Below are 26,948 nucleotides of genomic sequence, written 5' to 3' on the forward strand. Positions count from 1 at the left end.
TATTTCATTTTCTTGAGTTCACTCTTGGTGAAACTTCTATGCTGTGCCTTCTATGATTTTTGACCAAAGCATAATGATATGTACCCACCATCGCAGTATCATACAGACTAGCTTCACTGCCCTAAAAATCCTCTGTGCTCTGCCTGTTCATCCACCCCTCCCTCCTTCCTAGCCCCTGATCTTTTTCCTGTCTCCAGAGTTTTGCCTTTCCCAGAATGTCATAGAGTTGGAATCATACAGTGTGTAGTCTTTTCAGATCGGCTTCTTTCACTTGGCAACATGCTTTTAAGGTTCCTCCACGTCTTTGCCTGGTTTGATAGCTCATTTCTTTTGAGCACTGAATACTCCTTTGTCTGGATGGACCACAGTTTATTCATCCATTCACCTGCTGAAGGACATCCTGGTTGCTTCCAAGTTTGGGCAATTATGAATAAAACTGCTAAAAACATTTCATGTAGACATATGTTTTTCAGCTCATTTGGGTAAATACCAAGGAGCACAATTGCCGGATCATATTGTGAGAATATGCTCAGCTTTGTAAGACACTGCCAGACTGTCTTCCAGGGTGGCTCTGTACCATTTTGTATTCCCACCAGCAATGAAGGAGAGTATCCCTTTTCTGCATCCTCGCCAGCATTTGATGGTGCTCATGTTCTGGATTTTAGTCATTCTAATGGGTGTGTGGTGGTATCTCATTGTTGTTTTAATTCGCAGTTCCCTGATGGCATATGGAGCATCTTTGCATGTGCTTATTTTCCATCTGTGTACCTTCTTGGGTGAGGTATCTGTTTAGATCTTTCACCCATTTTATTTTATTTTTTCTTATTGTTAAGTTTTAAGAATCCTTTGTATATTTTGGATGCCAGTCCTCATCAGATGCATGCAGATATTTTCTCCCGGGCTGTGGCTTGTCTAAACGTTAGCCGTTATTATTATCATTCTCCATCAGTCATGTAAATTTAGATTTGCAGTATTCTTGTGCCTTTCTCGCTAAGAAATGACAAGGGTTGGTTAGCTGCTCCTTTACCCAAGAAGAATTTTTTATCATTTTATTTTTGATTGAAGTGTAGTTGATGTACAATGTTGTGCTTGTTTCAGGTGTACAGCAAAGTGACTCAGCCATATATATATGTGTGTGTGTGTGTATATATATATATATATATATATATATATATATATATATATATATTCCTTTTCAGATTCTTTTCCATTACAGGTTATTACAAGGTACTGAGTATAGTACCCTGTGCCATATGGCAGGTCCTTGTTGGTTATCTATTTTATATATAGTAGTGAGTATCTGCTAACCCCAAACTGCTCATTTATCCCTTTCTCACCCCTTTTCCATTTGGTAATCATGTTTGTTTTCTCTGTCTGTGCATCTGTTTCTGTTTTGTAAATTAGTTCATTTGCATCATTTTTTAAGTGAGAAGCGACAGCATGTTATCTCCATCTCTGTGCCAAGCCCTCGGGCTTAGCATGACCCGTCCGATCTCCTAACTGATCCAGCCTCTCCTGCCCTCGCCTGCCCGGGGTGCACCAGAGGAAGGCTCTGTGAGTGAGGACAGATCTGGGGTCTCACTGGAGAAGGGACTCCCTCTGGGAGACCTCGCTGGAGACAGGAGCCCCACGTGGTGCCTGCCAAGAGGCAGGGAGGGCGCACTTCTCTGCAGGTGGCCTGGAGAAGCATTTTCACTGCAAAATTCAGTCAAAAGCCGAAGAAATCTGTGCCGGATGTTTCTGCGTAAGGTTGCTACCCTGCTTCTTTTGTTCTGTTTGGGAAGGGAAACGGGGGACCCTAAGATGGTTTGCTTACACCCTCCTCCATGCCCTCAAAAAGAGTGTGTCCAGCCAAAGGGAGGTGTGGCTGCCCTCACCTGCCATCTGCTGGGCCCCCTGCACCAAAGCCTGCAGCCAGTTCTGCCAGGAAGTAGCAGGAACTCATCCAGGTAACATCATGTGCCACCTTGGTGCTTGTGATGTGGCTGTCCTGGGCACGGGCTTCCACCAGCCTGGGGGCAGTGCTCAGCCCTCCTGACGGCCAGGGTGCCTGCAGACTCCTGGTGTCCATCTAGCAGACTCACTATTCCTGACTCCCTTTTCCACTTCCCATCTGAAATATGTCTCTACTATGCTTGCATATGTGTTTTCTCTTTCATGCAGTCTGAGTGTTACTTGTTAATAGAAAAGGAATGTGTTCTGGCCTCACCTCTCTTTAGTTAGTGATTTCCAGCCAATTCTGTTGAGTTCCATGATACCCAGGTGTGGGTGAGCCCGATTTTCCTCACCATCCTCACCCTTCTAGATGTCCAAGACCCAACCACTCGTCCATGGATTCCATCACATCCTAGAGTCTTGATTAAGGAGACTGTCCCATCTTTCCAACTCCAGGGAACTGAAAGGCAGTGAAATGCAGGGTCAAGGAGGAGAGTTGTGTTGCATGAGACCAAGGAACCCAGCAGGAGCCAGACCATGTCAGACCTGGTGGCTTATGTGAAGAATGTACTATATTACCCTAAAGCAGTGGAGAACCTTGGATGAGTTTTTAGAATAGTGTCCAGAGAGTCATGTGGTAGTAATATAAGTTTGCATCTTTAAAGAATGCTCTGTGCACTCTTGTACAAATAAAAGTGGGGCACAAGTAAACTCTGTGACCCACGTATGTACCCACAGAAAAGCCTATGTCTGTTCACCCAAAGACGTGTATGATGGTCCATGGCAGCACTGTGTGTCAGAGCCAAAAACTGGAAACCCCCAAATGTCCACAGATAGGAGAATGGATACATAAACTGTGGTGTATCACACAATGAGAAGGAATGAACCACATAAATCAGTCTCACAGACACAAGTACAGGGGATGTGATCCCATTTATACCAAAGGCTTAAAACAGGTAAGACTAAGCAAAGATATCAAGAAAGAGGTTAGCCCTTACTCAGGTCGGGGGTGGGGCTAGGACTGGAAGGGCATGAGGGGCTTCCGGTGTGAACCACAGCGCTCTGGCCCTTGAACTGGGTTCAGGTGACGAGTTTGTTCATTGTGAAATGTCATTGAGAAGAACAGTCATGATGTGTACACCTATCTGTAGGTAATAAAAACGTTAAACAGAAAATAAGTCATAATAAGATTATTTAAATAATAAAGGGAGAAAGGAAGGAAGGAAGGAGGGAGGGAAAGACGGAAGGATAGATGGATGGAAGTTTGGATGAATGAATGAATGGATGGATGGTTGGTTGGATGGATGGATGGATGAATGGATGGATGGATGGATGGATGGGTGGATGGATGGATGGATGGATGGATGGATGAATGAATGGATGGATGGTTGGTTGGATGAATGGATGGATGGATGGATGGATGAATGATGGATGGAGTGAGGGAGAGAGGGAGGGAGGGACGGATGCATGGAGGGAGGGAGGGGGAGGGAGGGAGGAAGGGATGTCAGAAATGTAGCAGTCATTTCCAGCCATGGCACTGCCACCTCACCACTTCCACCAAACAAAAGGGGCTGCAGGGGCACCCCCTGAACTGCTGATCCAGGACCCCTGTACCACCAGTAACGTCACTTACGGCGGTGGTGAATAAACATGTTAAGTAGGTAACGCTGAGTGGACACAGGCATCATCAGACTGCATTTGCGATATGTGTTTTAGGTGGCATTTATGTTAACCTCGTAAGGATTGCTGTCCAGCATTGCTGGATGTTAAGCAGAGAATCCTACGGCACAAAGCAGCCAGGAAAGCCGGGCTTTTGTTGAAGGATTGAGAGGGACACGGGGCTTCAGGATCAGTCCTCATTCACCTTAGAAGATGAAGTCAAAGCCAGAGCCTTTCAGAACAGACGGGTGGATTTCATCTTTGTAAGAAGCTACTCAGATCAGCCCGTTCTTTGTGGAATGAGCGGGTAATAGAACTACCCCTTCTCTGGGCCCGGGACAACCTCCTGTCAGTAGCTCTGAACTGTCAGTGTAAATGAGAATCAGCCGTGCATCCGTCAAAATGGAGATTCACGGGCTTAATTGGGAGGTCTCACCTAGGAGGTCTGCTCATTTTCTGGAGCTGCCGTAACAAATTGCCACAAACTGGGTCACTCCATTCATTCTCTTGCAGTTCTGGAGGCCTGAATTCCAAAATCAAGGCATGGGCAGGGCCGTGCTCTTTCTGGAGGCTCTAGGGGAGGAGGCTTCCTGCCTCTTCCAGTTACTGGGGGCTCCAGGCATCCTCTGGCTGTGGCCGTATCCTTCCAACCTCTGCCTCTGTCATCACTGGCCTTCTTCCCTCAGTCTCTGTGTGTCTTTTTCTGTCTCTTGCAGGGACACTCTCACTGGATTTAGAATCCACCCTAATCGAGTCTGACCACATCTTAACTAATTCCATGTGCAAAGACCATATTTCCAAGTAAGGTCACAATCTGAGGTGCTGGGTAGACAGGAATCTGGGAGGATTCCATCCACTATCGTAGGGCTGCAGAAGATCTTGGAGGTCTGCATTTGTTAGATTTTATTCTTCTTTGACAATATTCCACATGGTTTCAAATAACAGTGAAATGTAGTCAGTCCTCATCTTACGTAGCACCCTGTTCATAGAAACTCAACCATCGGAACCATGACCTTGGTCCATGACCATTCAAGGTGAGGAACCTGCTGACATGAACCATTCTCCACTAACACGAGACAAATCGAGGGCTGCCTGGAGGAAAGGACATACTAAGAAGCTCGTGTCATAGCTGGTGCTATAGACTGAGGGGTCTGTGTCCCCCCCAGAATCCATACGTTGAAACCTGGTGCCCAATGTGATGGTGGCAGGAGGTGGGTCCTTTGAGAGGTGATTAGGTGAGGAGGATGCAGCCCTCACTTTGGGATTAGTGCCCTTATAAAAGAGACCCAGAGAGCTCCCTCACTCCTTCCACCCTGTGAGGACAAAGAGAAGACATCTGTCTATGCAGCAGGTAGTGGGTACCAAATCTGATGGAGCCATCATCTTGTCCTTCCAGCCCCCAGAAATGTCAGAAATGAATGTCTGCTGTTTATAAGCCACCCTGTCTGGTCATTTTCTAATAGCAGCCTGAGCTAAGACAGGTGAGTTCTGCAGAAACAGATGCTGAGCTGGAGTTTGGGGCCAAGATGTCTCAGGTCTTTTTAAATTTTTCTTTGTTGGCCTATCTGCTCAGCACATGAGGTCTTATAGTTCCCCCACCAGGGATCAAACCTGTGCCCCCTGAAATGGAAGTGCATGTGAGCCCCCCTGACGTCTCTCCGTGTGTCCTAATCTCTTCTCACCTGAACGGCCTCATTTTAACTTAACTGCCATGAATGCTTGGACATGTACAGTCACTTGTATTTAAACAAGAAGGAATGAACAGGTCTTGTCAGCTCACCTAGACCATCCCATTTCTCTGGCTCAGCTCCCAGGGGGAGTTTGTAATGTTTAACAGTCAAATGGAACGTTGAGGTAGATGGAGAGAAAGATGGATGTCGGACTGGAAGGACCAGTTCTGCCCCATCAGCTCTTGCAAGAACACTTCTCAGCTGGTCTGTCCTGGGCAGACGTCAAGGATGCAGTCGGGGGCCAGGTCTGCCCTTGGGGACGCCAGGCTTGTGTCTTCCCAACTGAAGGTCAACAAGTCTTAGGTCAGGTGCCCTGGAGCTCAGGCACCGTGTGCATGAGACTCATTGAGGAAAGACCCCCGGGAAGTAAGGGGGTGAGGGATGAGAGGGCAAGACAGGACAGGGGAAGAGGTGGGCCAGGATGGTTTGTTAGATTCCTGTGGCCACTGCCGCAAACGGCCACAGACTCGGGGCCTTAAAACCACAGAAATGCCTTCTCTCACAGTCCGGAGGCCAGGAGGCTGCAGTCATGCTCCCTCTGGGGGCTCCAGGGGAGAAGCTGCTCCAGCTGCTTGTAGCCGCCGGCATTCGTTGGCTTGTGGCCACGGCACTCCAGCGTCTGCCTCATCTGCTTCTCTCCACGTGGGCGGCTGTTCGTCTGTGTCCATCTTCCTCTGCCTCTCCCGGATATGGACACTGGAATTGCATTCGGGGCCCGTAATCCAGGATGCTCTCATCTCACAACCTTGCATTTAGTTACATCCACAAACACCCTTTTTCCATAGAAGGTGACATTTACAGGTTCCAGGGATCAGGACCTGAAATCTTTGGGAGCCATTATTCAGCCTTCCACAGATGGGGTTCAGGAGACCCTGCTCCCCCAGGCGGGCTCTGGAGTTTGAGAGGTGCTGCAGAGGTTGTCCTAAGATGTGCTCATGCAGCCAGTGTTTGGCCACAGACTGCCCCAGGGATGAGCAGGGGTGGGAAGACCTCACCACCACCAGGCATCTCCAGTGAGGCCAGGGAAGTCAGAGGAAGCCCTTCCAAGTCTCTCCCCATCCCTCCCTCCTTCTCCCCCTCCCCCTCCTCCTTCTCTTCCTTTGCTGCTTCCTCTGGACAGACTTGAACATTTTTGGAAGCAACAAGAGACCAGGGGAGCCAGCAAGGCAGTAGCAGCCATAACTTGCAGCATCCAGGCTGAGTCACAAGCGTTACCAAAAATGAAAGATCTCTGATGCCTCCTAGGCTGGAGTCCCGTCCATGCAAGGACGACAACAAACAGGTCCCAGCGGTACCACAGACTCACAGACATGCTTTTTTCACGAGCATCCATCCCCCCCAGGCAGGTGTCATGCCCCCAAACTCCCCAGCACACAGGCTGAGTAAACCCCACTTCCTTACCTGCAAAGCCTTTCCCCCAGGAGCCCTCAGTCTTTATATTCTACTCAAATTCTTCTGCAGCTTCACACACACCCTCCTCCAGGGTGCAGCCTGAAAGGCCCCATGTGTCTCCTCCCTGACTTTTACTTACTTCGTTTGCGTGCAGTTTTAGTCACGAGAAAGTCATTAGCCTGAGGCGGGGAGGTCCCATACCCTGGCATTCAGGGATGAGGCATGAGTAGCCTGTTTAAGACAAAGACCTCTGGCCCCTGGCTCAGACCCCAATTACATTCTTGGCTTGTTTCGAGTTAGCAAGAATTAGGATCCTCTCAGCCACCATCTGATTATCTTATCTGTCTTCATAGATCTTATCCACCCAGCCCTAGCCTACTCCATCTGTTAATTTGGTGCGTTCTATTTTTTTAAAATTTATTTTATTGAAGTATGAAACAATGCCATTTGCAGCAACATGGGTGGACTTAGAGATGATCATACTTAAGTCGGACAGAGAAAGACAAACATCATGATATCACTTATAGGTGGAATCTAAAATATGGCACGCATGAACTTATCTACGAAACAGAAACAGACTCACAGACCTAGAGAACAGACTTGTCGTTCTCTTTTTATTAAAATAGATTATTTTTATTTATCAGATTATGCCCAGGCATGTTGCAGTGGTCAGAATAAGCTCCATCAATGTGATGTAACAAATAGTCTGAAATATCAGTGACTTCAAACGAGGTGTACCTGCCACCCATGCCGCCTGTCCCTTGTGGCTTTGTGGGGGGCTGTCCCTGTCACAGACTCTCGGAGCCCAGGCTGGAGAGGCAGTCACCACCTCCTCCCCCGCCGGGCCCCAAGCTGGAGGGACAGGGACCTCTGGAAGGTCCCTCATGGGAAATTAAAATGTTCCCACAGGAGTTGACCCGTGTCAGTTCCACTCACAGCTCATCATCAACAGGTGAGTGAAACAGGTGAGCCAGAAGGATAGTCCCACCATGCCACCAAGGAAGATCCAGGTGTGGTTGGCAAACAGTTTTAGTGATGCTTCCACATGCAGAGCGCGGACAGGGGCCGGGCACGGAAAACCAGAGGGGTCGGGGGCAGAGATTTATAAACCTCCCATCAAATGTGGGTGCTGTTCTTATTACTTGACATACACACACACACACACACACACACACACACACACACACACAATCTCTACCTCAGCGCTCCGCCCCTCCAACCCAGCACCGCCCTTCCAAGTCCCGGGCATCAGTTGCCTCCACGCATGTCTGCTAAGAGTAACTGCCTGGATGTCAAGCCCTGCTTTCCCTCTGCTTACCTTCCTCATCCCTCTTACCCGTGTCTAGCCCCAACTTTTTTTATTTCCTCAAGGAAAAAACACAGTTTTAAAATCAAAACAAAAAAACATGAAGACTTAATTTTATACTCATGGCTATGCCCAGCACACCAGGCATCTGCATCTCTCATCCACAGGGGGATTTAGGGGGTGGGCTTTTACCCACCATGATCTCCACATGTCTTTTCTTAGAACCCCTGGTTTGGCAAGAGGGCCCAGAAAATCTGAAACCAAGTCTTGTCTGTATTTCCTCTCTCTCTCTCTCTCTCTCTCGCTCTCTCTCTGTTGGCTTATCTATGGCAATTCAGCCTGATTCAGACTTGAAAGGCGTAAAAAGAGAAAGCCTAAGATTCAAGACTCGCCAGCCCTGAAGAAGAAAGGGCCGTGGCCAGGACACAAGTTACAATAGAGCCACGTGGGCTGGTTCCGTTCTGCCTTTCATCAGATTTAAGTACTTCCGCTATAGGAGGATCACCAGGTCCAGCTCATAAGTGGACCTGGGCCCATGCTTCCCTCCAAGTCACTGACCAGCCCCTGGATGCCCAGCCTCCCGGTGCCCCCATGTATGTGCTGTGCCCTTGTTCCCTCCCCAGGAGGATCAAAGGCGCCATCATTAGCAAGCCTTTCTAAGATGATTGAACAACCTAGTGATTTCTGCTTTGCTTTCCTTCACACCCCTCTAAGTGCTGCAGGGAAGGCCTGCATCCTTTAGAAAACAACAGACTGCGAGGGAGCATCCAGGCAAGAGGGATGCCCGTGCCGGAGGCGGGGCAGCTGGGGGCAGACTTGGGTTGAGTCTGGTCTTTTCCACTTCCCAGCTGTGCGTCCTTGGGAAATGGTACCTAATGTCTTGGACCTCAGATTGACCTCCCGTGAACTGACAGTAACGGCACCCACGTCCTGGGTTCTCGTGACCACTAACTGGGGCCACACCTGGGATGTGTTCAGCTGCTCAGCCGGGCATGTATTATGTGCTCAATAAACCAGGGGCCTTGCTCCTGCCCATCCTCCCTCCAAGCTCAACCAGCCAAGCCCCAGAGCAGGGAAGGAGCCCTCGGGGCCTCTGCCCATCCTCCTCTCCCTCTCTGTGGCCATCTCCTGCTGGGACGAAGGACCACAAACCCGGTGGCTTAAAACCACACACATTAGGGACTTCCCTGGTGGTCCAGTGGTTAGGACTCTGCGCTTCCACCGCAGAGGGCGCAGGTTCGATCCCTGGTCAGGGAACTAAGATCCCACAAGCTGTGCAGTGTGGCCAAAAAAAAAAAAAAAAAAAGTGACTTGAAAACTACAGACATGTATTCTCTCACAGTTCTGGGGGCCAGAAGTCCTTCATAAGCTTCACAAGGTATCAGCAGGGTCGCACTCCCCCCAGAGGCTCTAGGAGAGAATGATTCCCAGCCTCTTCCAGCTTCTAGAGACGCCTTCCTTGGATTCCTTGGCCCTGTCCTGCATCCTCAAAGCCGGCCGTGTAACATCTTGCTTTGGTGACACATGTCCTTCCTCTGTCACGGTGGTCGCATGTCCCTCTGCTACTCTCCTATAAAGACACTCGGATTACATTTAGGGTCCACCTGGATAATCTAGGGTAGCCTGCTCATCTCCAGATCCTTAACTTAATCACATCCGCAAAGTCCTTTTTGCCAAATAAGGTAATGTACCGGTTCCGAGGATCAGGACCTGGTATCTTTGGGAGCCATCATCTGTGCTACCACACGACCCCAAAGCTTTGCCCCAAGCCTTGCTTAGGATGAGCACGAGCTCCCCTGGAGAGCTGGGAGACAAAGACAACGGGACAAGGTCTTTTCTCTGAACTTGGCTTTTCTGTCAAACGTGGGCAGAGGGGAGCAGTCTGGTGGGCCAGCACAATTGGAGAACGTGGATTCCACAGCCAGACCCCAGGGCCGAATCGTGGGACCACAGTCAAGCTCCTTTAACTCTCAGCTTCCTCATCTGGAATATGGGACTAATGGGAATGCTCGTCTTGGGGTTGTTCTGAGGATGAAATGAGCTAACATGGGCCTGGATGAACGTGTCTGGATTCTCTGGAAAGCAGAGCCTGAGCCACGGACTGGAGGGCGGCGGGTGTATCTGGGGACTGATTCCAGGACGTGGAGGTGGGAGTCGGGGGCAGGACAGGACACCTAAATGGAAGAGACGGGAAGTGAATTACTGAGCTAGTTACCACGGTGGGCAGGTGGGGAGAATCCCACTGAGAGGCTCCCAGGACCCATGAGGAATATATCTGGGAATCTGCCCACGCAGCTAAGATGGGAGCTTGTCTGCACATGACTTACTGAGGATGTTCTCTGGAGACATCCGTGTGGGGGTGAGGGAGGCCGGATGCAGAAAGGGGAGAAGCTGATCCGGGATGGTTTCAGATGGGATCAAGCCTCGGCTGATCCCCAGAGGAGCTCCAGGTCACGAACTCTACACACGGCTCATCCCTCCTTGAGGCAAACCGGGAGGTCATCATCAGGCAAAAACGTGGGCTGAGCGGAACAGAACACCCAGGTAATTCTGCAGGTTCGGCTCCAGCACCTAAGGGCAGTCTGTCAGAGGAGGTGCAGCACAAATTGTCAGCAAAGCACCTGCAGCAGGTAGGGGTGAGTGTGCCCAACCAGTCAAAGAGCTCCCGGGAGAGGTGGATGGGGCCCCGTGGCATCTGTCCTCACAGCCTCTGCTGTCTCGGAAAGCAAAATCCAGTGTCCACGTTAGGACCAACTCCTCGTGATTGTGACCCCAAAGGAGTCACGACACTGCTTTCCTCCTCCGCTTTCTCTTGCTCTTCCTTTGGGAGGTGCTAAAAGCTCATACGTCCCCCACCCTTCTCTCCCCTCTGCCCAGGTTTCTGACAGATGTGACTACGTCTTTGTCAACGGGAAGGAGATGAAGGGCAAGGTGAACGTGGTGGTGAACTTCACGTACCAGCACCTGACCAGTCCTCTGGAGATGATGGTGTGGGTGCCTCGTCTGCCCCTGCAGATCGAGGTCTCGGACACCGAGCTCAACCAGATCAAGGGCTGGAGAGTCCCCATTGTCTCCAACAAGAGGTGGGTGTGCAGGTCAGGCGCCACAGCAGAAACCCAAGTCAAGTGCGCTTAGGCTGAAGACGGAAGTTTACAGGGTAGCTGATTTCGGGCATGTCTGGTTCCAGGGGTTCATTGGTACCCTAAGGACTGGTTCTCTCTCCACCTCTTGGCTCCTGCTTGCTTTGTGTTGGCTTCATCATCCATCAGGCTTTTCTCATGAGGTTCCAGACCTTCACTCTAACTTCTCTGTGACTGTGCAGAGAGTACATCCTCTTTTGCCCAATAACTCATGCAAGAACCCTGGAGTTAAGTGTTATCCTCACTTGGGTTATATGTCCATTCCTGATCCAATCACTGTAGCCGAGGAGGAGAAGGAGGAGGAGGAGGACAAGGAGGACAAGGAGGATGAGGAGGATGAGTAGGAGGGGGAGGGGAGAGGGAGGAGGAAGGGAGGGGAGGGAGAGGAGGAGGGGAGGAGGAGGGGGGAGAGGGAGGGGGAGGGAGGGGGAGGGAGAGGAGGAGGGGAGGGGGAGGGGAGGGGAGGGCGAGGGAGAGGAGGGCGGAGGAGGGAGGGGAGGAGGGGAGGGGGAGGGAGAGGAGGAGGAGAGGGGGAGGAGAGAGAATACACTGATTGGCCAGCTAGGCTGCAGCCACATTCCCGTGGCTGGGGCCAGAGGAGCTAGGGAAAGAGGTCAACCCTGCCTGAACCAAGAGATCAATACCAGGAGGAGGGAAGAATTGATTCTTGGAGGCCCCAAGCAACAGAGGTCCACTAGAGAGCTGTCTGAGCAGATGCTGCCTGACCTGGGCAGTCTCTTTGTCCCTCCAGCCCAGAAACACTGAGATCACTTTCCCTTGGGGAGATGAAGTCCGAAGCTTGTCACCTGTGTGCCTGGTGCATCACTCTGATGGCATTAGATGGACTGATAAGTCTGCACCCCCCACATCAGGCAAATAAACAGGCATCAGGTACAAAGAGAGTTTTGTTCAGAGACTTGGTCACCTTGGAGAAACCCATGCTTAAGGAATCATATACAAGGGACTTGTAGAAAGTCAAAAGTGAGCATGTGAAGAAGTAGACAAGGAAATATTCCTGGAGTCCGGGTACTCAGCAGGGAGGAGTGAACTGGTGCTTAGGTGAGGGGCAGCTTTTATGTTCCTTCCCTTGGAAGTCCACCCCTTGGAGTTCTTATGGCACCTGGGAGAGGGCAGGGCTTCAGGAATGAAGGCTTGGGTCCTGTGTGCCGTTGGAAGATGGTTTCAGCAATGACCCTTTCCTTAACCACAGGGGTTTCTGAGGTTGAGTTGGGAGAATGGCGTTCAGCATGATTACTGACGCTACTGAGGGCAAGTGGCTGCAGGGAAAGACTCACCCAAGGACTGGCCCAGTGTGCTCGTGAACAGTCCAAATGCTGTCACAACTGTCCAGCTCAGATACGGCAAGAGAACCACTTCCAGGAGTGAGCAGCTCTTCTGATGGAGACCGTGAGGGTGCTGGGAGGACTGACAGCCCATAAGGCATCAGACGCTGAGGGAGCAGCTAACATCTGCCTCCTGCCTGGTCCTTTCTACATTGATTATCACAAAATACCTTACCTTGAGTTAAACACTCGCTTCCCTTGTGTACTGGTTTGTAGGGCTATACTGGCCATCCAGAGCCTTACTGTATTAATTATCTATTGCTACATAATTTAGTGGCTTACCCCAAAACCAGGTGGCTTAAAAGAAAAACCTATTATCTCACAGTTCCTCTGGATCAGGAATCCAGGCAAGGCTTAGCTGGATCTCTCGCAAGCTACAGTCCAGTTGTCAGCTGGAGCTGTAGTCTCATCACAAGGCTCTGGTGGGATAGGACCTACATCCAAGCTCATGTGGTTGTTGGGAGGTCTTAGCTCCTCATTGGCTGTTGGCCAGAGGATGCTGTTTCCAGCTGTAAGATGTCTCCATAGGGCCGCACAGAGCATGGCAGCTGACTTCATCAGGGCAGGCAAGAGAGAAGAACCAAGGAAAGAGGGCTGAACAAGACAGAAGTCATAGTTTCTTAAAACCTAATCTTGCAGGTGACATCCTATAACTTTTGCTGTAAATTTTTTTTTTTTTTTGGCCACACTGCGTGGCATGTGAGATCTTAGTTCCCCGACTAGGGATTGAACCCGTGCCCCCTGCATCGGAAGCACGGAGTCTTAACCACTGGACCACCAGGGAAGTCCCACTGTAATCTTTCATTGGAAGAAACTTTTACTAGGTCCAGCCCACACCCAAAGGGAAGGGAATTTCACAAAGTGAATACCAGGAGATGGGGCTCATGGGGGACATCTTAGAACTCTGCCGACCACACCAGCCCATTCTGACTGGTCAGTGCTCAGGCCACAGCAGTGCTCAGATATTCTGAGCATCACCCCTGCACATTTGTCTGAGCCCCCCCCCACCAGGCTGTGAACTCCCCGAAGGCAAGGCTCATGCCCACTCACCTCTGCAGCCCCTGCCATGCTTCACCCCCAGCCCCCAACCGTTGACCCAACAAATCAGCATCTGTTCAATCGAACTGACCCCTTGACAGGCCAGCTCGGGACAGCGAGGAAGAGGACGAAGATGAGAAGAAAGGCCGGGGCTGCACTCTCCAGTACCAGCACGCCATGGTGCGGGTCTTGACTCAGTTTGTGGCCGAAGTGGCTGAGCCCGGGGGGCAACTGGCCCACCTGTTGGGCTCAGATTGGCAGGTGGACATCACAGAGCTGGTAAATGACTTCATGCAGGTGGAGGATCCCCGGATTGCCAGGCTGCATGGGGGACAAGTCCTGATTGGCCAGGAGCTCGGGATGACCACCATTCAGGTAAGAAACCCCCAATGCAAGGACTCTCTGTATTCCTGTCACGTCTCTACCCAGACAAGAACTTGGCTGTTTGTTGTCACTTAGAGCAATATCTTTTTTATTTTTTTATTGAAGTAGAGTCGATGTACAATGTTGTGTTAGTTTCAGGTGTACAGAAAAGTGATGCAGCTGTACATATGTATAAATCTATTCATTTGCATATTCTTTTCCATTATAGGTTATTACAAGGTATTGAATATAGTTCCCTGTGCTATACAGTAGGTCCTTGTCGCTTATCGATTTTATATATAGTGGCGTGTATATGTTAGTCCCAAACTCCTAATTTATTCCCCCCCTTTCCCTTTTGGTAACCGTAAGTTTGTTTTCTATGTCCGTGGGTCTATTTCTGTTTTGTAAATAAGTGCACTTTATCATTTTCTTAGATTCCACATATAAGTGGTATCATATGATATTTATCTTTCTCTGTCTGGCTTACTTTACTTAGTGTGATAATATCTAGGTCCATTTCTGTTGTTGCAAATAGCATTATTTCATTCTTTTTTTTATGGCTGAGTAATCTTCCATTGTATATCTGTACCACATCCTCTTTATACATTCATCTGTAGATGGACATTCAGGTTGCTTCCATGTCTTGGCCATTGTAAATAGTGCTGCTCTGAACATTGGGGTGCATGTATCGAATTAGAGTTTTGTTTAGATGTATGCCCAGGCGTGGTATCTCTGGATCATATGGTAGCTCTATTTGACAGTATCCATTTTCAGAGTGAATAGACTGAAAGAAGCTGTCAAATAAACAACAGAAGAGGTATAATGATGGACTGGCTTCTCAGGATGGGTCATGTTTGAAACTCCAAGACATTGTTTGTCTCTAAGACATGGTGGATGTTACTATCTTGGGACAAAATCTCTAAAAATAAAGCTACTATATGATCCAGCAATCCGACTCTTGGGCGTATATCTGGAAAAGACAAAAACTCGAATTCAAAAAGAAACATGCACCCCAATGTTCACTGCAGCACCATTTACAATAGCTGAGACATGGAATCAACCTGAATGTCCATCGATGGATGAATGGATGAAGAAGATGTGGTATATAGACACAATGGAATACTACTCAGCCATAAAAAAGAATGAAATACTTTGCAGCAACATGGATGGACCTAGAGATGATCATACTAAGTGAAGTAAGCCAGACAGAGAAAGACAAATATCATATGATAAATCTTATATGTAGAATCTTAAAAAATGATACAAATGAACTGTTACAAAACAGAAACAGCCTCACAGACATAGAAAACAAACTTATGGCTGCTAGAGAGGAAAGGTCTGGGGAGGGATAAATTAGGAGATTGAAATTAGCATATACACACTACCAACAAGGAGCTACTGTATAGCACAGGGAACTCTGCTCAATACTCTGTAATAACCTATATGGGCAAAGAATCTGAAAAAGAACAGATACATGTACATGTATAGCTGAATCACATTGTTGTACACCTGAAACTAACACAACCTTGTAAATCAACCATATCCCAATATAAAATAAAATTTTTGTCATTGAAAAATATTTTTTAAAAAGTTCTTGGGGTGGGCTAAGCTCATCAGAATCATGGGTGTGGCCAGCAGCTTCTCACTTGGTCACTCCACCTCACTGACCATGGTCACCAAAAAGCTTCCCATCCTGCCATGATGCTCAGCTGTCTCCACCAGGTCCCAGCTGCCACATGATGAAACCTGGAGCATTTCAGAAATGTACTGAAGGAAGCAACAGAGTTATTATGATTCCACTGGTCTTGTAAGCACCTACTGCTAGGAATGGATGGGGTGAACCAGTATGCAACATGGGAGCTTTGAAACAAACACTTTCACAAGACACGGTTCTGGGAGGTCACTTGGGAGTCACTTACCTCCTGTCTGAGAGCAAATATTATTCCTCAGTGACTGTCCCATTTATAGAAGAGGTGATCATCCTATTAGCCAAACAGTGAAGTTTCTAAAGCAGTTAAAAGTGAAACTATATTGGATTGTAGAAGATTTAAAACATTCTGGAAAATGGGCTGATATTTAAGAGAGATCATTTTTGAACCCATTATTATCAAATGATTAAACTAACCCTGAGACGTCTTATTAAAATAGAATATTGCAGCTGTCAGTTGGAGAATACATTATAAAATTTTCAGACAGTCTATCAGAAAAAAAATGTTTTTATTTGTACAATCAAGAAAATGTAATTTTGTTGTTAACTCTGTACTGTTTTATTAAAAATGTTTTATAACTTTGCTTTTAAATTTTCATACGAAACCATTTGCAAATGACATGCTTAATTTAATAAAATACTTTAGCCACTGGAAAAAAATAAAAATAAAATAGATCATTTTATTCAAGGGGGAAAGTAAATTACTTTGAACTGGGACTCAGGAGTCACATGCTCCAATGCTCTCTAAAAGCTGCGAAGGTACTCTCTGTGGGGAAAGCAGCCAGGGCATCAGGTGAAAGAGGATGACTGATTTGGACCCTAAGTGTTGGAAGGACAATAGGGAGTGGTGAGGAGTGTGGCAAAGGGAGGCTGCTACTCATCTCCAAAAGGTGCCAAGAGGAAATGGGAGCTCAGTGTGGAGAGATGCTGCAACTTTTCCAGAATAGCTAGAAATCTATCTTTCATACGAAATCATCTGTTTTTTTAAGGATGGCCATTCATCCCATTTTGAAGTATTATGATGTCAAACAAAACATATCTGCCCCATAGACAAGCACTTGTAATCTTCACAGTTGAGTTTTGCTTGAAAGATCTAAATTAAAGTTGGTCCATGGGCTAAAGTGATGCTGATATCTGGAAACTGGAACCAAGACGACAACTTGACACTAACCACTCAAAATGATCATTTAAATACAAAGACGCAATAAAACACTGTTCAGAAATCAGGTATTTCTGTGAAAATCAATGAGTGTGAATGGGCCAGCTTCCCATGCATGAAACATGAAAATTGTCCTAGTGGGGCATCTGTTCCTGAGACTCTTCGTTTTTCCCTCTTATTTATGCCCATGGAGTCCTCCTGAGTTATAAATTCATTTGGCCACTTTCTTCTGGGGACTCATGTTTCATACCCAGTGCCATTCAAATTGTCCTAACCAGATTTAGAAACTGAAGAAGGTATTTGAATAGAAATATGGGGCTTTGATAAAGGAATTTAATGAATCCAGGGAAAACTATCTTGAGATATATCTTCATAAATATCAGCAACAACTTGAAAAGAGAAATACATCAAAAAAGCTGGGGAAGGGAGAATGAAACCTGTTTCACCCAGAAGGTTAAGGATTCACAGAGGGGAGTCTAAGTCAGCACTTTGTAACTTGGATGAGGGGCGGGGAGAGCAAAGGTGCTTCCACAGACAACCTTCCAAAGCAGGATTTCCTCTTCAGGGTCTAAATTGAACGGAAGCTTCATTCTCCAGGACATCACAGATGTCCAGAGACAAATGAGACTTTGGGACATCGGCGTCAAGGGTAGGACTTGCAGCTGAGTTTATCAGATGACGGAAGCTGATATTCCAAAATGTCACTGCTCAGTGTTCCCCAAAGTGTGGAGTGCGAGCTCCCGGTGACACACAGGATGCTTTAGGTGGTACATGGACCGACCGTCTCTTCTTTGAGTGTAACTGGTCATTGGTGATCATGTGTAGAAGAGAGAAATAAAGAAATATTTAGCTAGCATATTGAAACCATTTTTCTATGACGCTATGAAGCTTTTTTAAACAAATTATTTACATAAAATAATTTTAAACAAAATATGCACTAAGTAATAGTAGAAATGATCCATGCTGTAGAAGAATCGTAAAGTTAGTGCTGAAATGAATGAAAATGTTAATTCTCCGCTCAAGGTCTGCGGGCAGTGCATGGCAGGCAGTGGAGTTTATTCGATGGGTGGCATGCCAGGTCCTACCCCATCCACTCCTTGACACCATCTTGCTGTTACTTAAAAAATGTGCTATATTTTCACAAGCAAGCTGTACCTTTTAGAAGAAGGCATGTGTGGGAAAGATCCGTTTTTGCTCTTTCCGGGTCCTCTGGCTCTGTCTGTCCCTATCCACCCCCTGCACGGAGCATCGTTTACACCATCGGGAGGATTTCTGGCACCACAGAGAGCTTTTCCTTCCTATGTTGGTTCTGTCTTTCAGATCCTGTCGCCTCTGTCAGATGCCATCTTGGCCGAGAAGACCATCACCGTGCTGGACGAGAAGGTGATGATCACAGACCTCGGGGTCCAGCTGGTGGCAGGGCTGTCCCTCTCCCTGCAGCTCAGCCCTGGGAGCAACAGAGCCATCTTCGCCACCGCGGTGGCTCAAGAACTTCTGCAAAGGCCCAGACAGGTGTGGGGTGGGGATGGGGCACTGTGGGAAGGGGTCACATGTCAGGGGGGTCACACACCAGGTGGATCACACCAGGTGGGGTGATATATCCAGCGGGGGTTACACATGGGGGGGTGGGTCACACACCAGGTAAGGTCACACATCAGGTGGGGTCATACATCCAGGGCGCATTACACATGGGGGGGGCCACATACCAGGTAAGGTCACTCATCAGGTAAGGTCACACACCAGGTGCAGTTACACAACAGGTGGGGCCCACACCAAGTGAGGTCACCCATCAGGTGAGGTCACACATCAAGTGAGGTCACACACAGGTGAGGTCACACCCAGGTGAGGTCACACATCAGGTGAGGTCACACACCAGGTGAGGTCACACACAGGTGAGGTCACACCCAGGTGAGGTCACACATCAGGTGCGGTCACACACCAGGTGTGGTTACACAGCATGTGGGGTCCACACCAGCGGGGGAATCCCACGTCTCTTGGGGTCACATGGTGGGGTTGGGTCACACGTCAGTGGGGTCGTTCGCTGGGTAGGCTTCCGCCCTGAGCAGGTCACACGTCAGGTGAGGTCGCACAGTGGGGTGAGGTCACGTGTTAGATCAGGCTGCCCATGTGGTGGAATCACTGATTGGGGAGGAGGGGTCCCACAAAAGTGTGGGCTCGCACATCGGGTACTCCGCAGTCTGGAAGGGCGTCGTGCAGGGGCAGCTGCTCAGCCTCAGGCTTCCTAGACCCCCCGGCAGAGACGCCACACAGCACGGCCGCCAGGAGTGAAGGATCACAGGCAGCAGCAGCCGGAGAGGCTGGACTGCAGGCTCCTCGCGCCCCATCGCGCCCCCCCGTGCTGCTTCTCCACCCCCGGACGGTCCTGACTCTGGACCCCGCTGACCTCCCCGAGCAGTGGGGTGAAAGCGAGGGCGGGAACAGACTCCAAGGAGGGGTCCACAGCCTTCCGCTAAGTCCCTGCTCAAAAAAATGGGGTAACGGGTCTGGGGGTCGGAAGGAGATTGGAGGAGATGCTTCCACATTTGTCATTTAGCTCAAAGCAGAAGTAACGAGCCGGTGGTGACCTCAGACACGGCCTTCTTTTTCTTTACTGGAAGCCAGTGTGCTCTAATAGAGTGTGTACTGTGCGTATGTGTATGTTTGTGTTATGTATGTGTGTTGTGTGTAGCGTGCGTTGTGTATGTGTACATGTTGTGGTGCGTATCGTGTGATGCATGTTTGTGTGTTGATACGATGGTTTCCAAACAAAGAAGATTGTTGGAAGGGCAATTGGAAATGTCATGTGATCTCCACCCTCATCTGAGATGGAGAAACTTTATTTCTTAGAAAGAAACTGGATGGAGCCTTTGGTGAGCCTTGTTTAATGCCCAAGGACGGTGGTCTCAGGCTACTGATTCTGTGCGCCCCATGAGACAGGACTGTCCTCCTGTGGGGATGCTAGAAGGCCTCCAGCCCACATAGGGGGTTTTCAGGCAGCTTTCCTTATTGGTCAGGAGCACTTCCTGGAAGCTCTCCCCTCGGCAGGTACATTACCATCTGGGCCCCCTCTTGCACCAGCTGAGGCTGTGACTATGTTTGGGCAGGAAGGTGGGCTAAGCTGGACCTGCCCCTGGACACACAGAGCCTTATCGTTTTCCCAGCCCGTACCCATCACTGAAGGCTCCCCTGCCAGGTGTTAGCTAATTCCTTGCCCTTTCACTGGGGTCTTTGTGGGCAGGGGTTTGGATCAGAAAGCACTTGAAAGTGGATGATCTCAATAACAGATACGAATTCTTGCCAAAGACAAACCTCCCTTTTCTCAGGGCATGATGCCAGCCAGGATGCAAGTTACAGATAGCAAAGGAGAAATAACCTGAGGCTTCTTCCTGTCTTCCTGGGGCGATCAAATCAGGTGACTGCCAGTTAGGAGTTAAGGAAGCGATAAGACACAGTTAGAATAAGGCCACAGAGCTAATCCATTTCTGACATGCAGAGCTAGGCACGGGACCCTGAGGTTTGCTCCGTGCTTGCTTGCTTTGGATGGAGCTTAGTCCCTGCCTGCAACTTGGCTCCGGCATTTCAGTTTCAAGAAATCCAATGTGCATTAGAATTTCCTGCTGCAATTTCACAGCCAATCAGAAGGCCAAGGTAAACCAAGGTCACATCCAGTGGCTTCTGCCATGTGTCATGGAGGCATTTTCCACTTAGCAGCCAGCCCAAGCCGATGGCTAACAAGGTCAGTATTTACTGGCTGTGCTGAAGGAGAAGCAGAGACCACCAGTCATATGTGAGAAGCTCCCTTCTCAGTTCAAAGACCAGATACCACCAGGAAAACTTAACTTCTATCGTGGTCAGTGGCTCTTTGGTTGCAAGAAAGAGAAATCCCCTCAAGCGAGTTTAAATAACACAGGATTTATTACAAGGATAGTGGGACCCTCTTAGACCCCAGCTATAAGAACTTGGGGAAACTGGGGGGTCAACAACAGTCTCTCTCATGTCCATTATCTCATTAAATAAATGCTGTGCCCAGACATTTGCTTACACCTCCTCCATCGTGGGTCGCTCCCAAGTGGGGCTTCATTCTCCAGTCTTGTATGAGCTCCGACTCATCTTCCCACCACTAAGTGCTTCACTCCCATCTTAGTGTTAATTTATTTATTTATTTTTGCTTTGTTGGGTCTTCGTTTCTGTGCGTGGGCTTTCTCTAGTTGCGGCGAGCAGGGGCCACTCTTCATCGCGGTGCGTGGGCCTCTCATTATCGCGGCCTCTCCCGTTGCGGAGCACAGGCTCCGGATGCGCAGGCTCAGTAGCTGTGGCTCATGGGCCTAGCTGCTCCGCGGCATGTGGGATCCTCCCGGACCAGGGCTCGAACCGGTGTCCCCTGCATCGGCAGGCGGACTCTCAACCACTGCACCACCAGGGAAGCCCCTCCCATCTTGCTTATTTCAAATTGGAGGGAGAGATGCAGGCTGGCTCAGAGCTGCAGAGATGAATGGCTCTGACAGCAGCCGTCCCATGGGTCCAATCAGCTGTGGCCAGGTGGACAGGCACACAAGCCTCTTAGGGCTGTGCATCCTTCTGGGTTTGGGGTAGAGCAGCTTCTCCGGGAGCTAGGAGGAGGGAGGAGGGAGCAATGGGCCTCCCAGTTTGCTGTCAAGGCCAATGACATCTTCACTGAAACTGAAGGCTTAGAGGTTATCTTGTCTATTACAATCTCCCTGGACAGACTAGTCCCAAGGAAAGCTGGTCTAAAGCAACAAAGTAAAAAGACAAGGGATTGAGATGGACACAAGTCTTGACCCTGGCTATTTGGGTCTCCCAATTTCCCCCAACTGGTTGGGTTGGAGAGTGGAAGGGGAGACAAAGATTCTCCCAACAGAAAGCTTCCTAACCCTTCCCAACCCCACCCCTAACCCTAGACCTAACCCTCTCTCTGGCTGGTTGGTTTTACTCTTCACCTCCAAGCCAAGACTGTCCATAAGCCAATACAAACCCATTCTTAGATGCTGATGTAGCAGGACCAACACAACCAAAGCCTGCAGCCCCTCTGGGGCACCCTTGTCTAGGTCAGGGGGTTTAACCTGTGTTGTGAGTAATGCACGGAGACTTGGTATTAAAGCAACTTAAAAATAATGTAATAAATATTTTTCGTTTAAATGTGTAACATTTGTAAATGACCGCACTAACCGGTAAATCTCCTTTGATAATGCAGTTGATTACTATGCAGAAGTAGATCTTGCACCGCAGAAAGAAGCCATCTTTCTTTCAGCACCTCAGGAAAGAAAGCAAATCTTATTGGGGAGTGTTATTCCTGGTCCTGTTTCATCATTGTCATTTTGCTGTTGTAGTTTTCTTTGGCTTCTACATCTTTACAAGAATTCATTTTCTTTCATACCCTTAGTATTTCTTGCCTCTTATTTCTACATTGGATAAAAGGTTTCCCTTTGTTCTTGTAGTATTATCTTTGTGACAGAGTGTCTATTTTTACTAAGACTTTGTGTTCAGTGAGCTTTGGGGCCCATTTTGATGAACGTACTTTTTTTCTTCAACAGGAAGCAGCCATCAGTTGCTGGGTCCAATTCAGTGATGGCTCTGTCACCCCCTTGGATATTTACGATGCGAAAGACTTCTCCCTGATGGCCACATCACTAGATGAGAAGGTGGTCTCTGTCCACCAAGACCCCAAATTCAAGTGGCCTATAATCACTGCTGAAGCCGAAGGACAGGGTGCCCTGGTGAAGGTCGAAATGGTTATTTGTGAATCATGCCAGAAATCCAAGCGGAAGAGTGTGCTGGCTGTGGGGACAGCCAACATCAAAGTGAAATTTGGCCAAAGTGATGCCAATCCCAACACCAGTGACAGCAGACACATGGGGGCAGGAGGTCGCCTGGATAATAACGTCAGTGACAGAAGACCCAAAAAACCCTCACACGAATGGGGGAGTCAAGAGGGACGGTACTACGGCAGCCCTTCCGTGGGCCTCAGGGAAGGAAGGGGCTCCACAACGGAAAGGTCCACCTTCCAGAAGACCCACGGCCAGGAAAGCCTTTTGGATGATGACAGCCATCTGCAGACCATCTCCATTGACCTCACCAGCTTCCCAGCCCAGGTGGACCTGCCCAGAAGCTATGGGGAAATGGATGAGAGTGACCTCACACAGGCCTCCAAAGGGCTGAGCGACTTGGAAATCGGGATGTATGCCCTGTTGGGTGTCTTCTGCCTGGCCATTTTGGTCTTCCTAATAAACTGTGTGACCTTTGCATTAAAGTACAGGCACAAACAGGTTCCCTTCGAAGAACAAGAAGGTATGAGTCACTACCATGACTGGGTTGGGTTGAGCCACCGGGCCGAATTGTTGGAGAATCACATCAACTTGTCTTCCTCCCAAGATGAGCAGATCACTGCCATCGACAGGGGCATGGATTTCGAAGAGAGTAAGTATCTCCTCAGCACAAACTCCCAAAACAGCATCAATGGACAGCTGTTCACATCTTCAGGACCCACACTCATGGATGGGAAAGATGAGAAAAGTGAGCCCCCAACGTCCCCTACCTCAAAAAGGAAAAGAGTGAAATTCACCACTTTCACCACCGTCTCTACGGATGATAGATGCCCCACCGTGAACTCCATAGCGACCAGCAGTGAGGATGCCATGAACTGGGTCTGCCAGGATCTGGACCCTGGGGGATGCCAAGAGTCACGTGGCTACATGGAAGGATTACATGAAGATGTGTAAGCCGGGCCTTCACAGACATTGGTTCTCACTCACCTTTCGGCCTTTAACTTGGGGATGTGGGGCAACGGTGTGCCCGGTGGGGAAATAAAAAGACAGGACAAGATCAGGGTGACGCTATCCACAGAGCCACAGAAAATGACCCTGGCTCCCCTGGGGCGGCCCCGAGTTGGAATTGATGTCCACATTCCAGGGTCCAATGTTTCTGTCAATGTGAAGGGGTCTATCACACATGGAAAGATTTTTACATTGGAAGAAAGATGAGTTCTGAATCCCCGAACTTCAGAGAGCCTCCAGGAGAGAACAGTCCCTCTCTTGCCGTCTCACTTTCTTTCATCAAAGCCACACAGCTGCCATATTCAATGTTGTGGACCACAGGAGAAAAATGAGACTCAGGTTGGGCTCAAGGGGATGGACGGGAGGAAGCGTGTCATTGGACCTCGGGCAGCACATCTGGCTGTGAGCATGAGCAGAGGTGGAGTCTAGCGCCATCTAGAGTCAGCTCTTGGGAAGCAAGGGTTTCGAGTTATTATCTCCCAAAGGCTGGGGCAAAGCAAGGCAATCGCTGACAAGGATTGAAAAGGAAAAAGAGGGCAAATAGGCCACCAATACCTTTGTAACTAGATGCCAAGAACAACCACCCAAACAAACAAAAACGCTCTGAGCCATTCAGAGCATCCCTTTACTAGTAAACTAGGGAGCCTGGGTATAGACTTTCAACTGGGTTCGAAGAACCAGAATTTTTTTTTTTTTAGCAAATTCACTATGTTCACGTTTGTACCCCCCCCATGCCCCACATCGCCACCTTTCCAAAAGTCATTGGTCACTTGGCAGTGGAGGGCAGTGTCACCATTCCCTCTCTTCCACTGTGGCATCTGTGTCAACCACCAGGTGACATTCTACGCTGAAGCCCCACTGGGCGAACTTCACACGTGTCCTTCTTTGAAGAGGCTGGTCTTGGAGGGTCAGCAGCGCTCACAAGGAATTCAACACCCAGGGGTGCTCCTTCCCCTTGCTTTTCTGGAAAGCGATGGCTGTTCTGTGATGCGCCTGTGGACAGTCCCATCCAGTCTGCTGCTCAAGGCTGATGAGATAAATCTGGGTGTCCACACGGAGGGTACAGGGCGGGGAGAGTTGGGACTCAGGGTGTGCGATGAGTTGGGTTGGGCAGGAAGCCTGGCCCATTCACACACAGGGGCGGGGGGCGGGCATGGGAGGCTTCTTCTCCACCTTGGAGGGATGGAGGGACCTGAGGTAACCACCCATGGGGCAGAGAGCTGGGTTATTCGAGTGTTGGGTTCTAAGGTCAGTTTCTCTTTCTCTGTGTGCCTCTCTGAACCTATCTCTCTGCTTCCTCTGTCTCTCTCTCTCTGTCTCTCTCTCAGTCTCTATGCATATGATTGAATTCTCCTGAGATCAAGTGTGTAAATTCCACCAGTTCATCCTCTCGACCTCAGCACTCTCCCCCAAACTAAGGTGCTGTCCGTTTGCTCTAAGACTGAGATTCCAGCAGCCATCAGCTACCTGCTCCTGTCCCCCACTTGACTTACGTTGTCTGGCTGGGTGATTAAACTGTCACCCCTTTTCAAGGACAATCCTTTGCTTTCAGTAACCCCCTCTCATTTCTTTCATTATTTCCCGTGTGATGTTCCATCGCATAACGCTGCCGCTGCCCCCTCTCAAATCCGTCTGCGTGCAGAATGTATTGTAGATAGTAAGAATGTAATATATATTTATAAACTTACCGACTGTAAATATAAAATTTGCCTTCCACGGCTTTATGGCTGTCCTTTGTCTTTCTACACACTGACCCCCTCCCAGCGGCTGGCATCCATGGCAAATGGCTCTCCAAAGCTGAGCTTTGGGGAAATGAAAAAGCAGATTGAAGGATCCCAGCAACAATCCAATTACAGTCTTACCTAGCGTAATGCCTCTCTCTGCATTGAGGCGATGTTGACACATGATGACAAAGTACATTGTGTACTAAGTATCTCTCCTTCAGGACCTGAAAGGATTTGCAAATCAATCACATGTGCAATTCTCTGCTAAAAGCCTGCTGACTGATGGCTGTAAGTGAGAACCACGCAGGCAAGCGTGTAGTCCAGCCTCCCTTTGGGCTGGAGCAAAAAGGGCTCTGTCCTGTCTTTGGATCTCACACGTACATTCAGAGGTCAATGTCCTGAGGCACATATGTGCCCGTGGTGACTCTGGGCTGGAGTGTTTTTAAAAAGGTTGAGTTTTAGATTCCTCTAATAATCAAATGCAGTCCCGAGACGATTCCCCAGAAAAAGAAGTTGCGTGAAATCCTTGTCTTTGTGCAAACAGTATCAAGTGGTGGATCATTCACTTATTCACCTGGTATTTATTGAGCACCTCCTATGTGCTAGGAACTAGTGCAAATACAGGAGGTACGCGGTCAACATAACAGACCCAGGCCGACGCTCAAAGACCTTACCTCTAGCCGGGGCTGGGGGGATTAACAGCAAACGAAATAATTTTCAGATGGTCATAAATTGTATGAAGGATAATAAAACAGGTTACAGAATAGAAAAAGACTGAGTCGACATTTAAGACTCTGGCCATTTCACCTAAAAAATCTGGATCTCTGCCTTCTCTTGAAAATTCAGACACTCTGGAAAAATGGGGCTTCCAATCCAGCTTGGCCCTAATTGGACATGGTGAATTTGCTGCTGTCGTCTCCAGGCAGACGTCCCTGCAGGCCTCTCCACACCCAGTCTCGCCAACCCAGAGGGCAAACTTTCATTTGCCGTCTATGTCACCGTTTCTCCTCTAATAGGGAAATACTTCTCCCCAGCCATGTCTCTAACCCACAAGTGCAGAAAACAAAAATAGACAGAGGGAGCTGTGTGTTCTCAAGACAGCATCAGGAGAAGTGTATTGTTATATGAAAGAGGGAGCGGACCCCTCTGTGTCTCCTGGGAAGAGAGGGAACATCACCTAAAGAACACAGCTTACGATGATCACACAACCCTCTGTGCATCCAGAGCCTGAGAAAGAAATGCTATGAACGCCTTCACGAACTGACTTTTCAACAGGGTGTCTTTGGGGGTGTGAATAAACTAAGTGATGCTGCTGGGTTCCTCCCAGCCTGACCCGCTTGCTCATTTCCACCTCCCGCGCCAAGCCCCGCCCCCCTCCCTGAGACAGTGAGTTCAAGTCCTGTTTCCTAAGACCAGATCCCCAAGCCCATGGAAACCGGGATCATCAGCGCCCCCCAGTGGAAGCCATGGCTTCCTGCGGCTTTTAGTGCCCCAGACTTGAGCAATCCATTACCAGCTGCCTTAACAAAGTCCGGCAAGCTGGGCGGCTTGAACAGCAGAAATGTGCTCTCCCACAGTCTGGAGGCCAGAAGTCTGAGATCAGGTGTCTACAGCGTTGGTTCCTTCTGAGGCTCTAAGGGACACTCTGGTGCAGCCCCTC

General features: G+C 48.9%; 1 protein-coding gene across 1 annotated transcript in view; it reads left to right on the forward strand.

Moving 5' to 3' along the window:
- The window catches only part of TMEM132D (transmembrane protein 132D), a gene marked incomplete at both ends in the record, with an annotated part of 633,090 nt that extends 609,580 nt beyond the window's left edge, over positions 1 to 23,510 (forward strand). Inside the window, 4 exons of the mRNA XM_082640474.1 lie at positions 10,900 to 11,105; positions 13,645 to 13,918; positions 18,094 to 18,285; positions 22,326 to 23,510. Of these exons, the coding sequence (XP_082496600.1) occupies positions 10,900 to 11,105; positions 13,645 to 13,918; positions 18,094 to 18,285; positions 22,326 to 23,510 (1,857 nt within the window). The remainder of the gene's footprint in view (positions 1 to 10,899; positions 11,106 to 13,644; positions 13,919 to 18,093; positions 18,286 to 22,325) is intronic.
- Positions 23,511 to 26,948: the final 3,438 nt, after the last annotated feature.

The sequence above is a fragment of the Mesoplodon mirus genome (assembly GCF_964341445.2).
Source record: "Mesoplodon mirus genome assembly, chromosome: 13".
Classification (NCBI taxonomy): Eukaryota; Metazoa; Chordata; class Mammalia; order Artiodactyla; family Ziphiidae; genus Mesoplodon; species Mesoplodon mirus.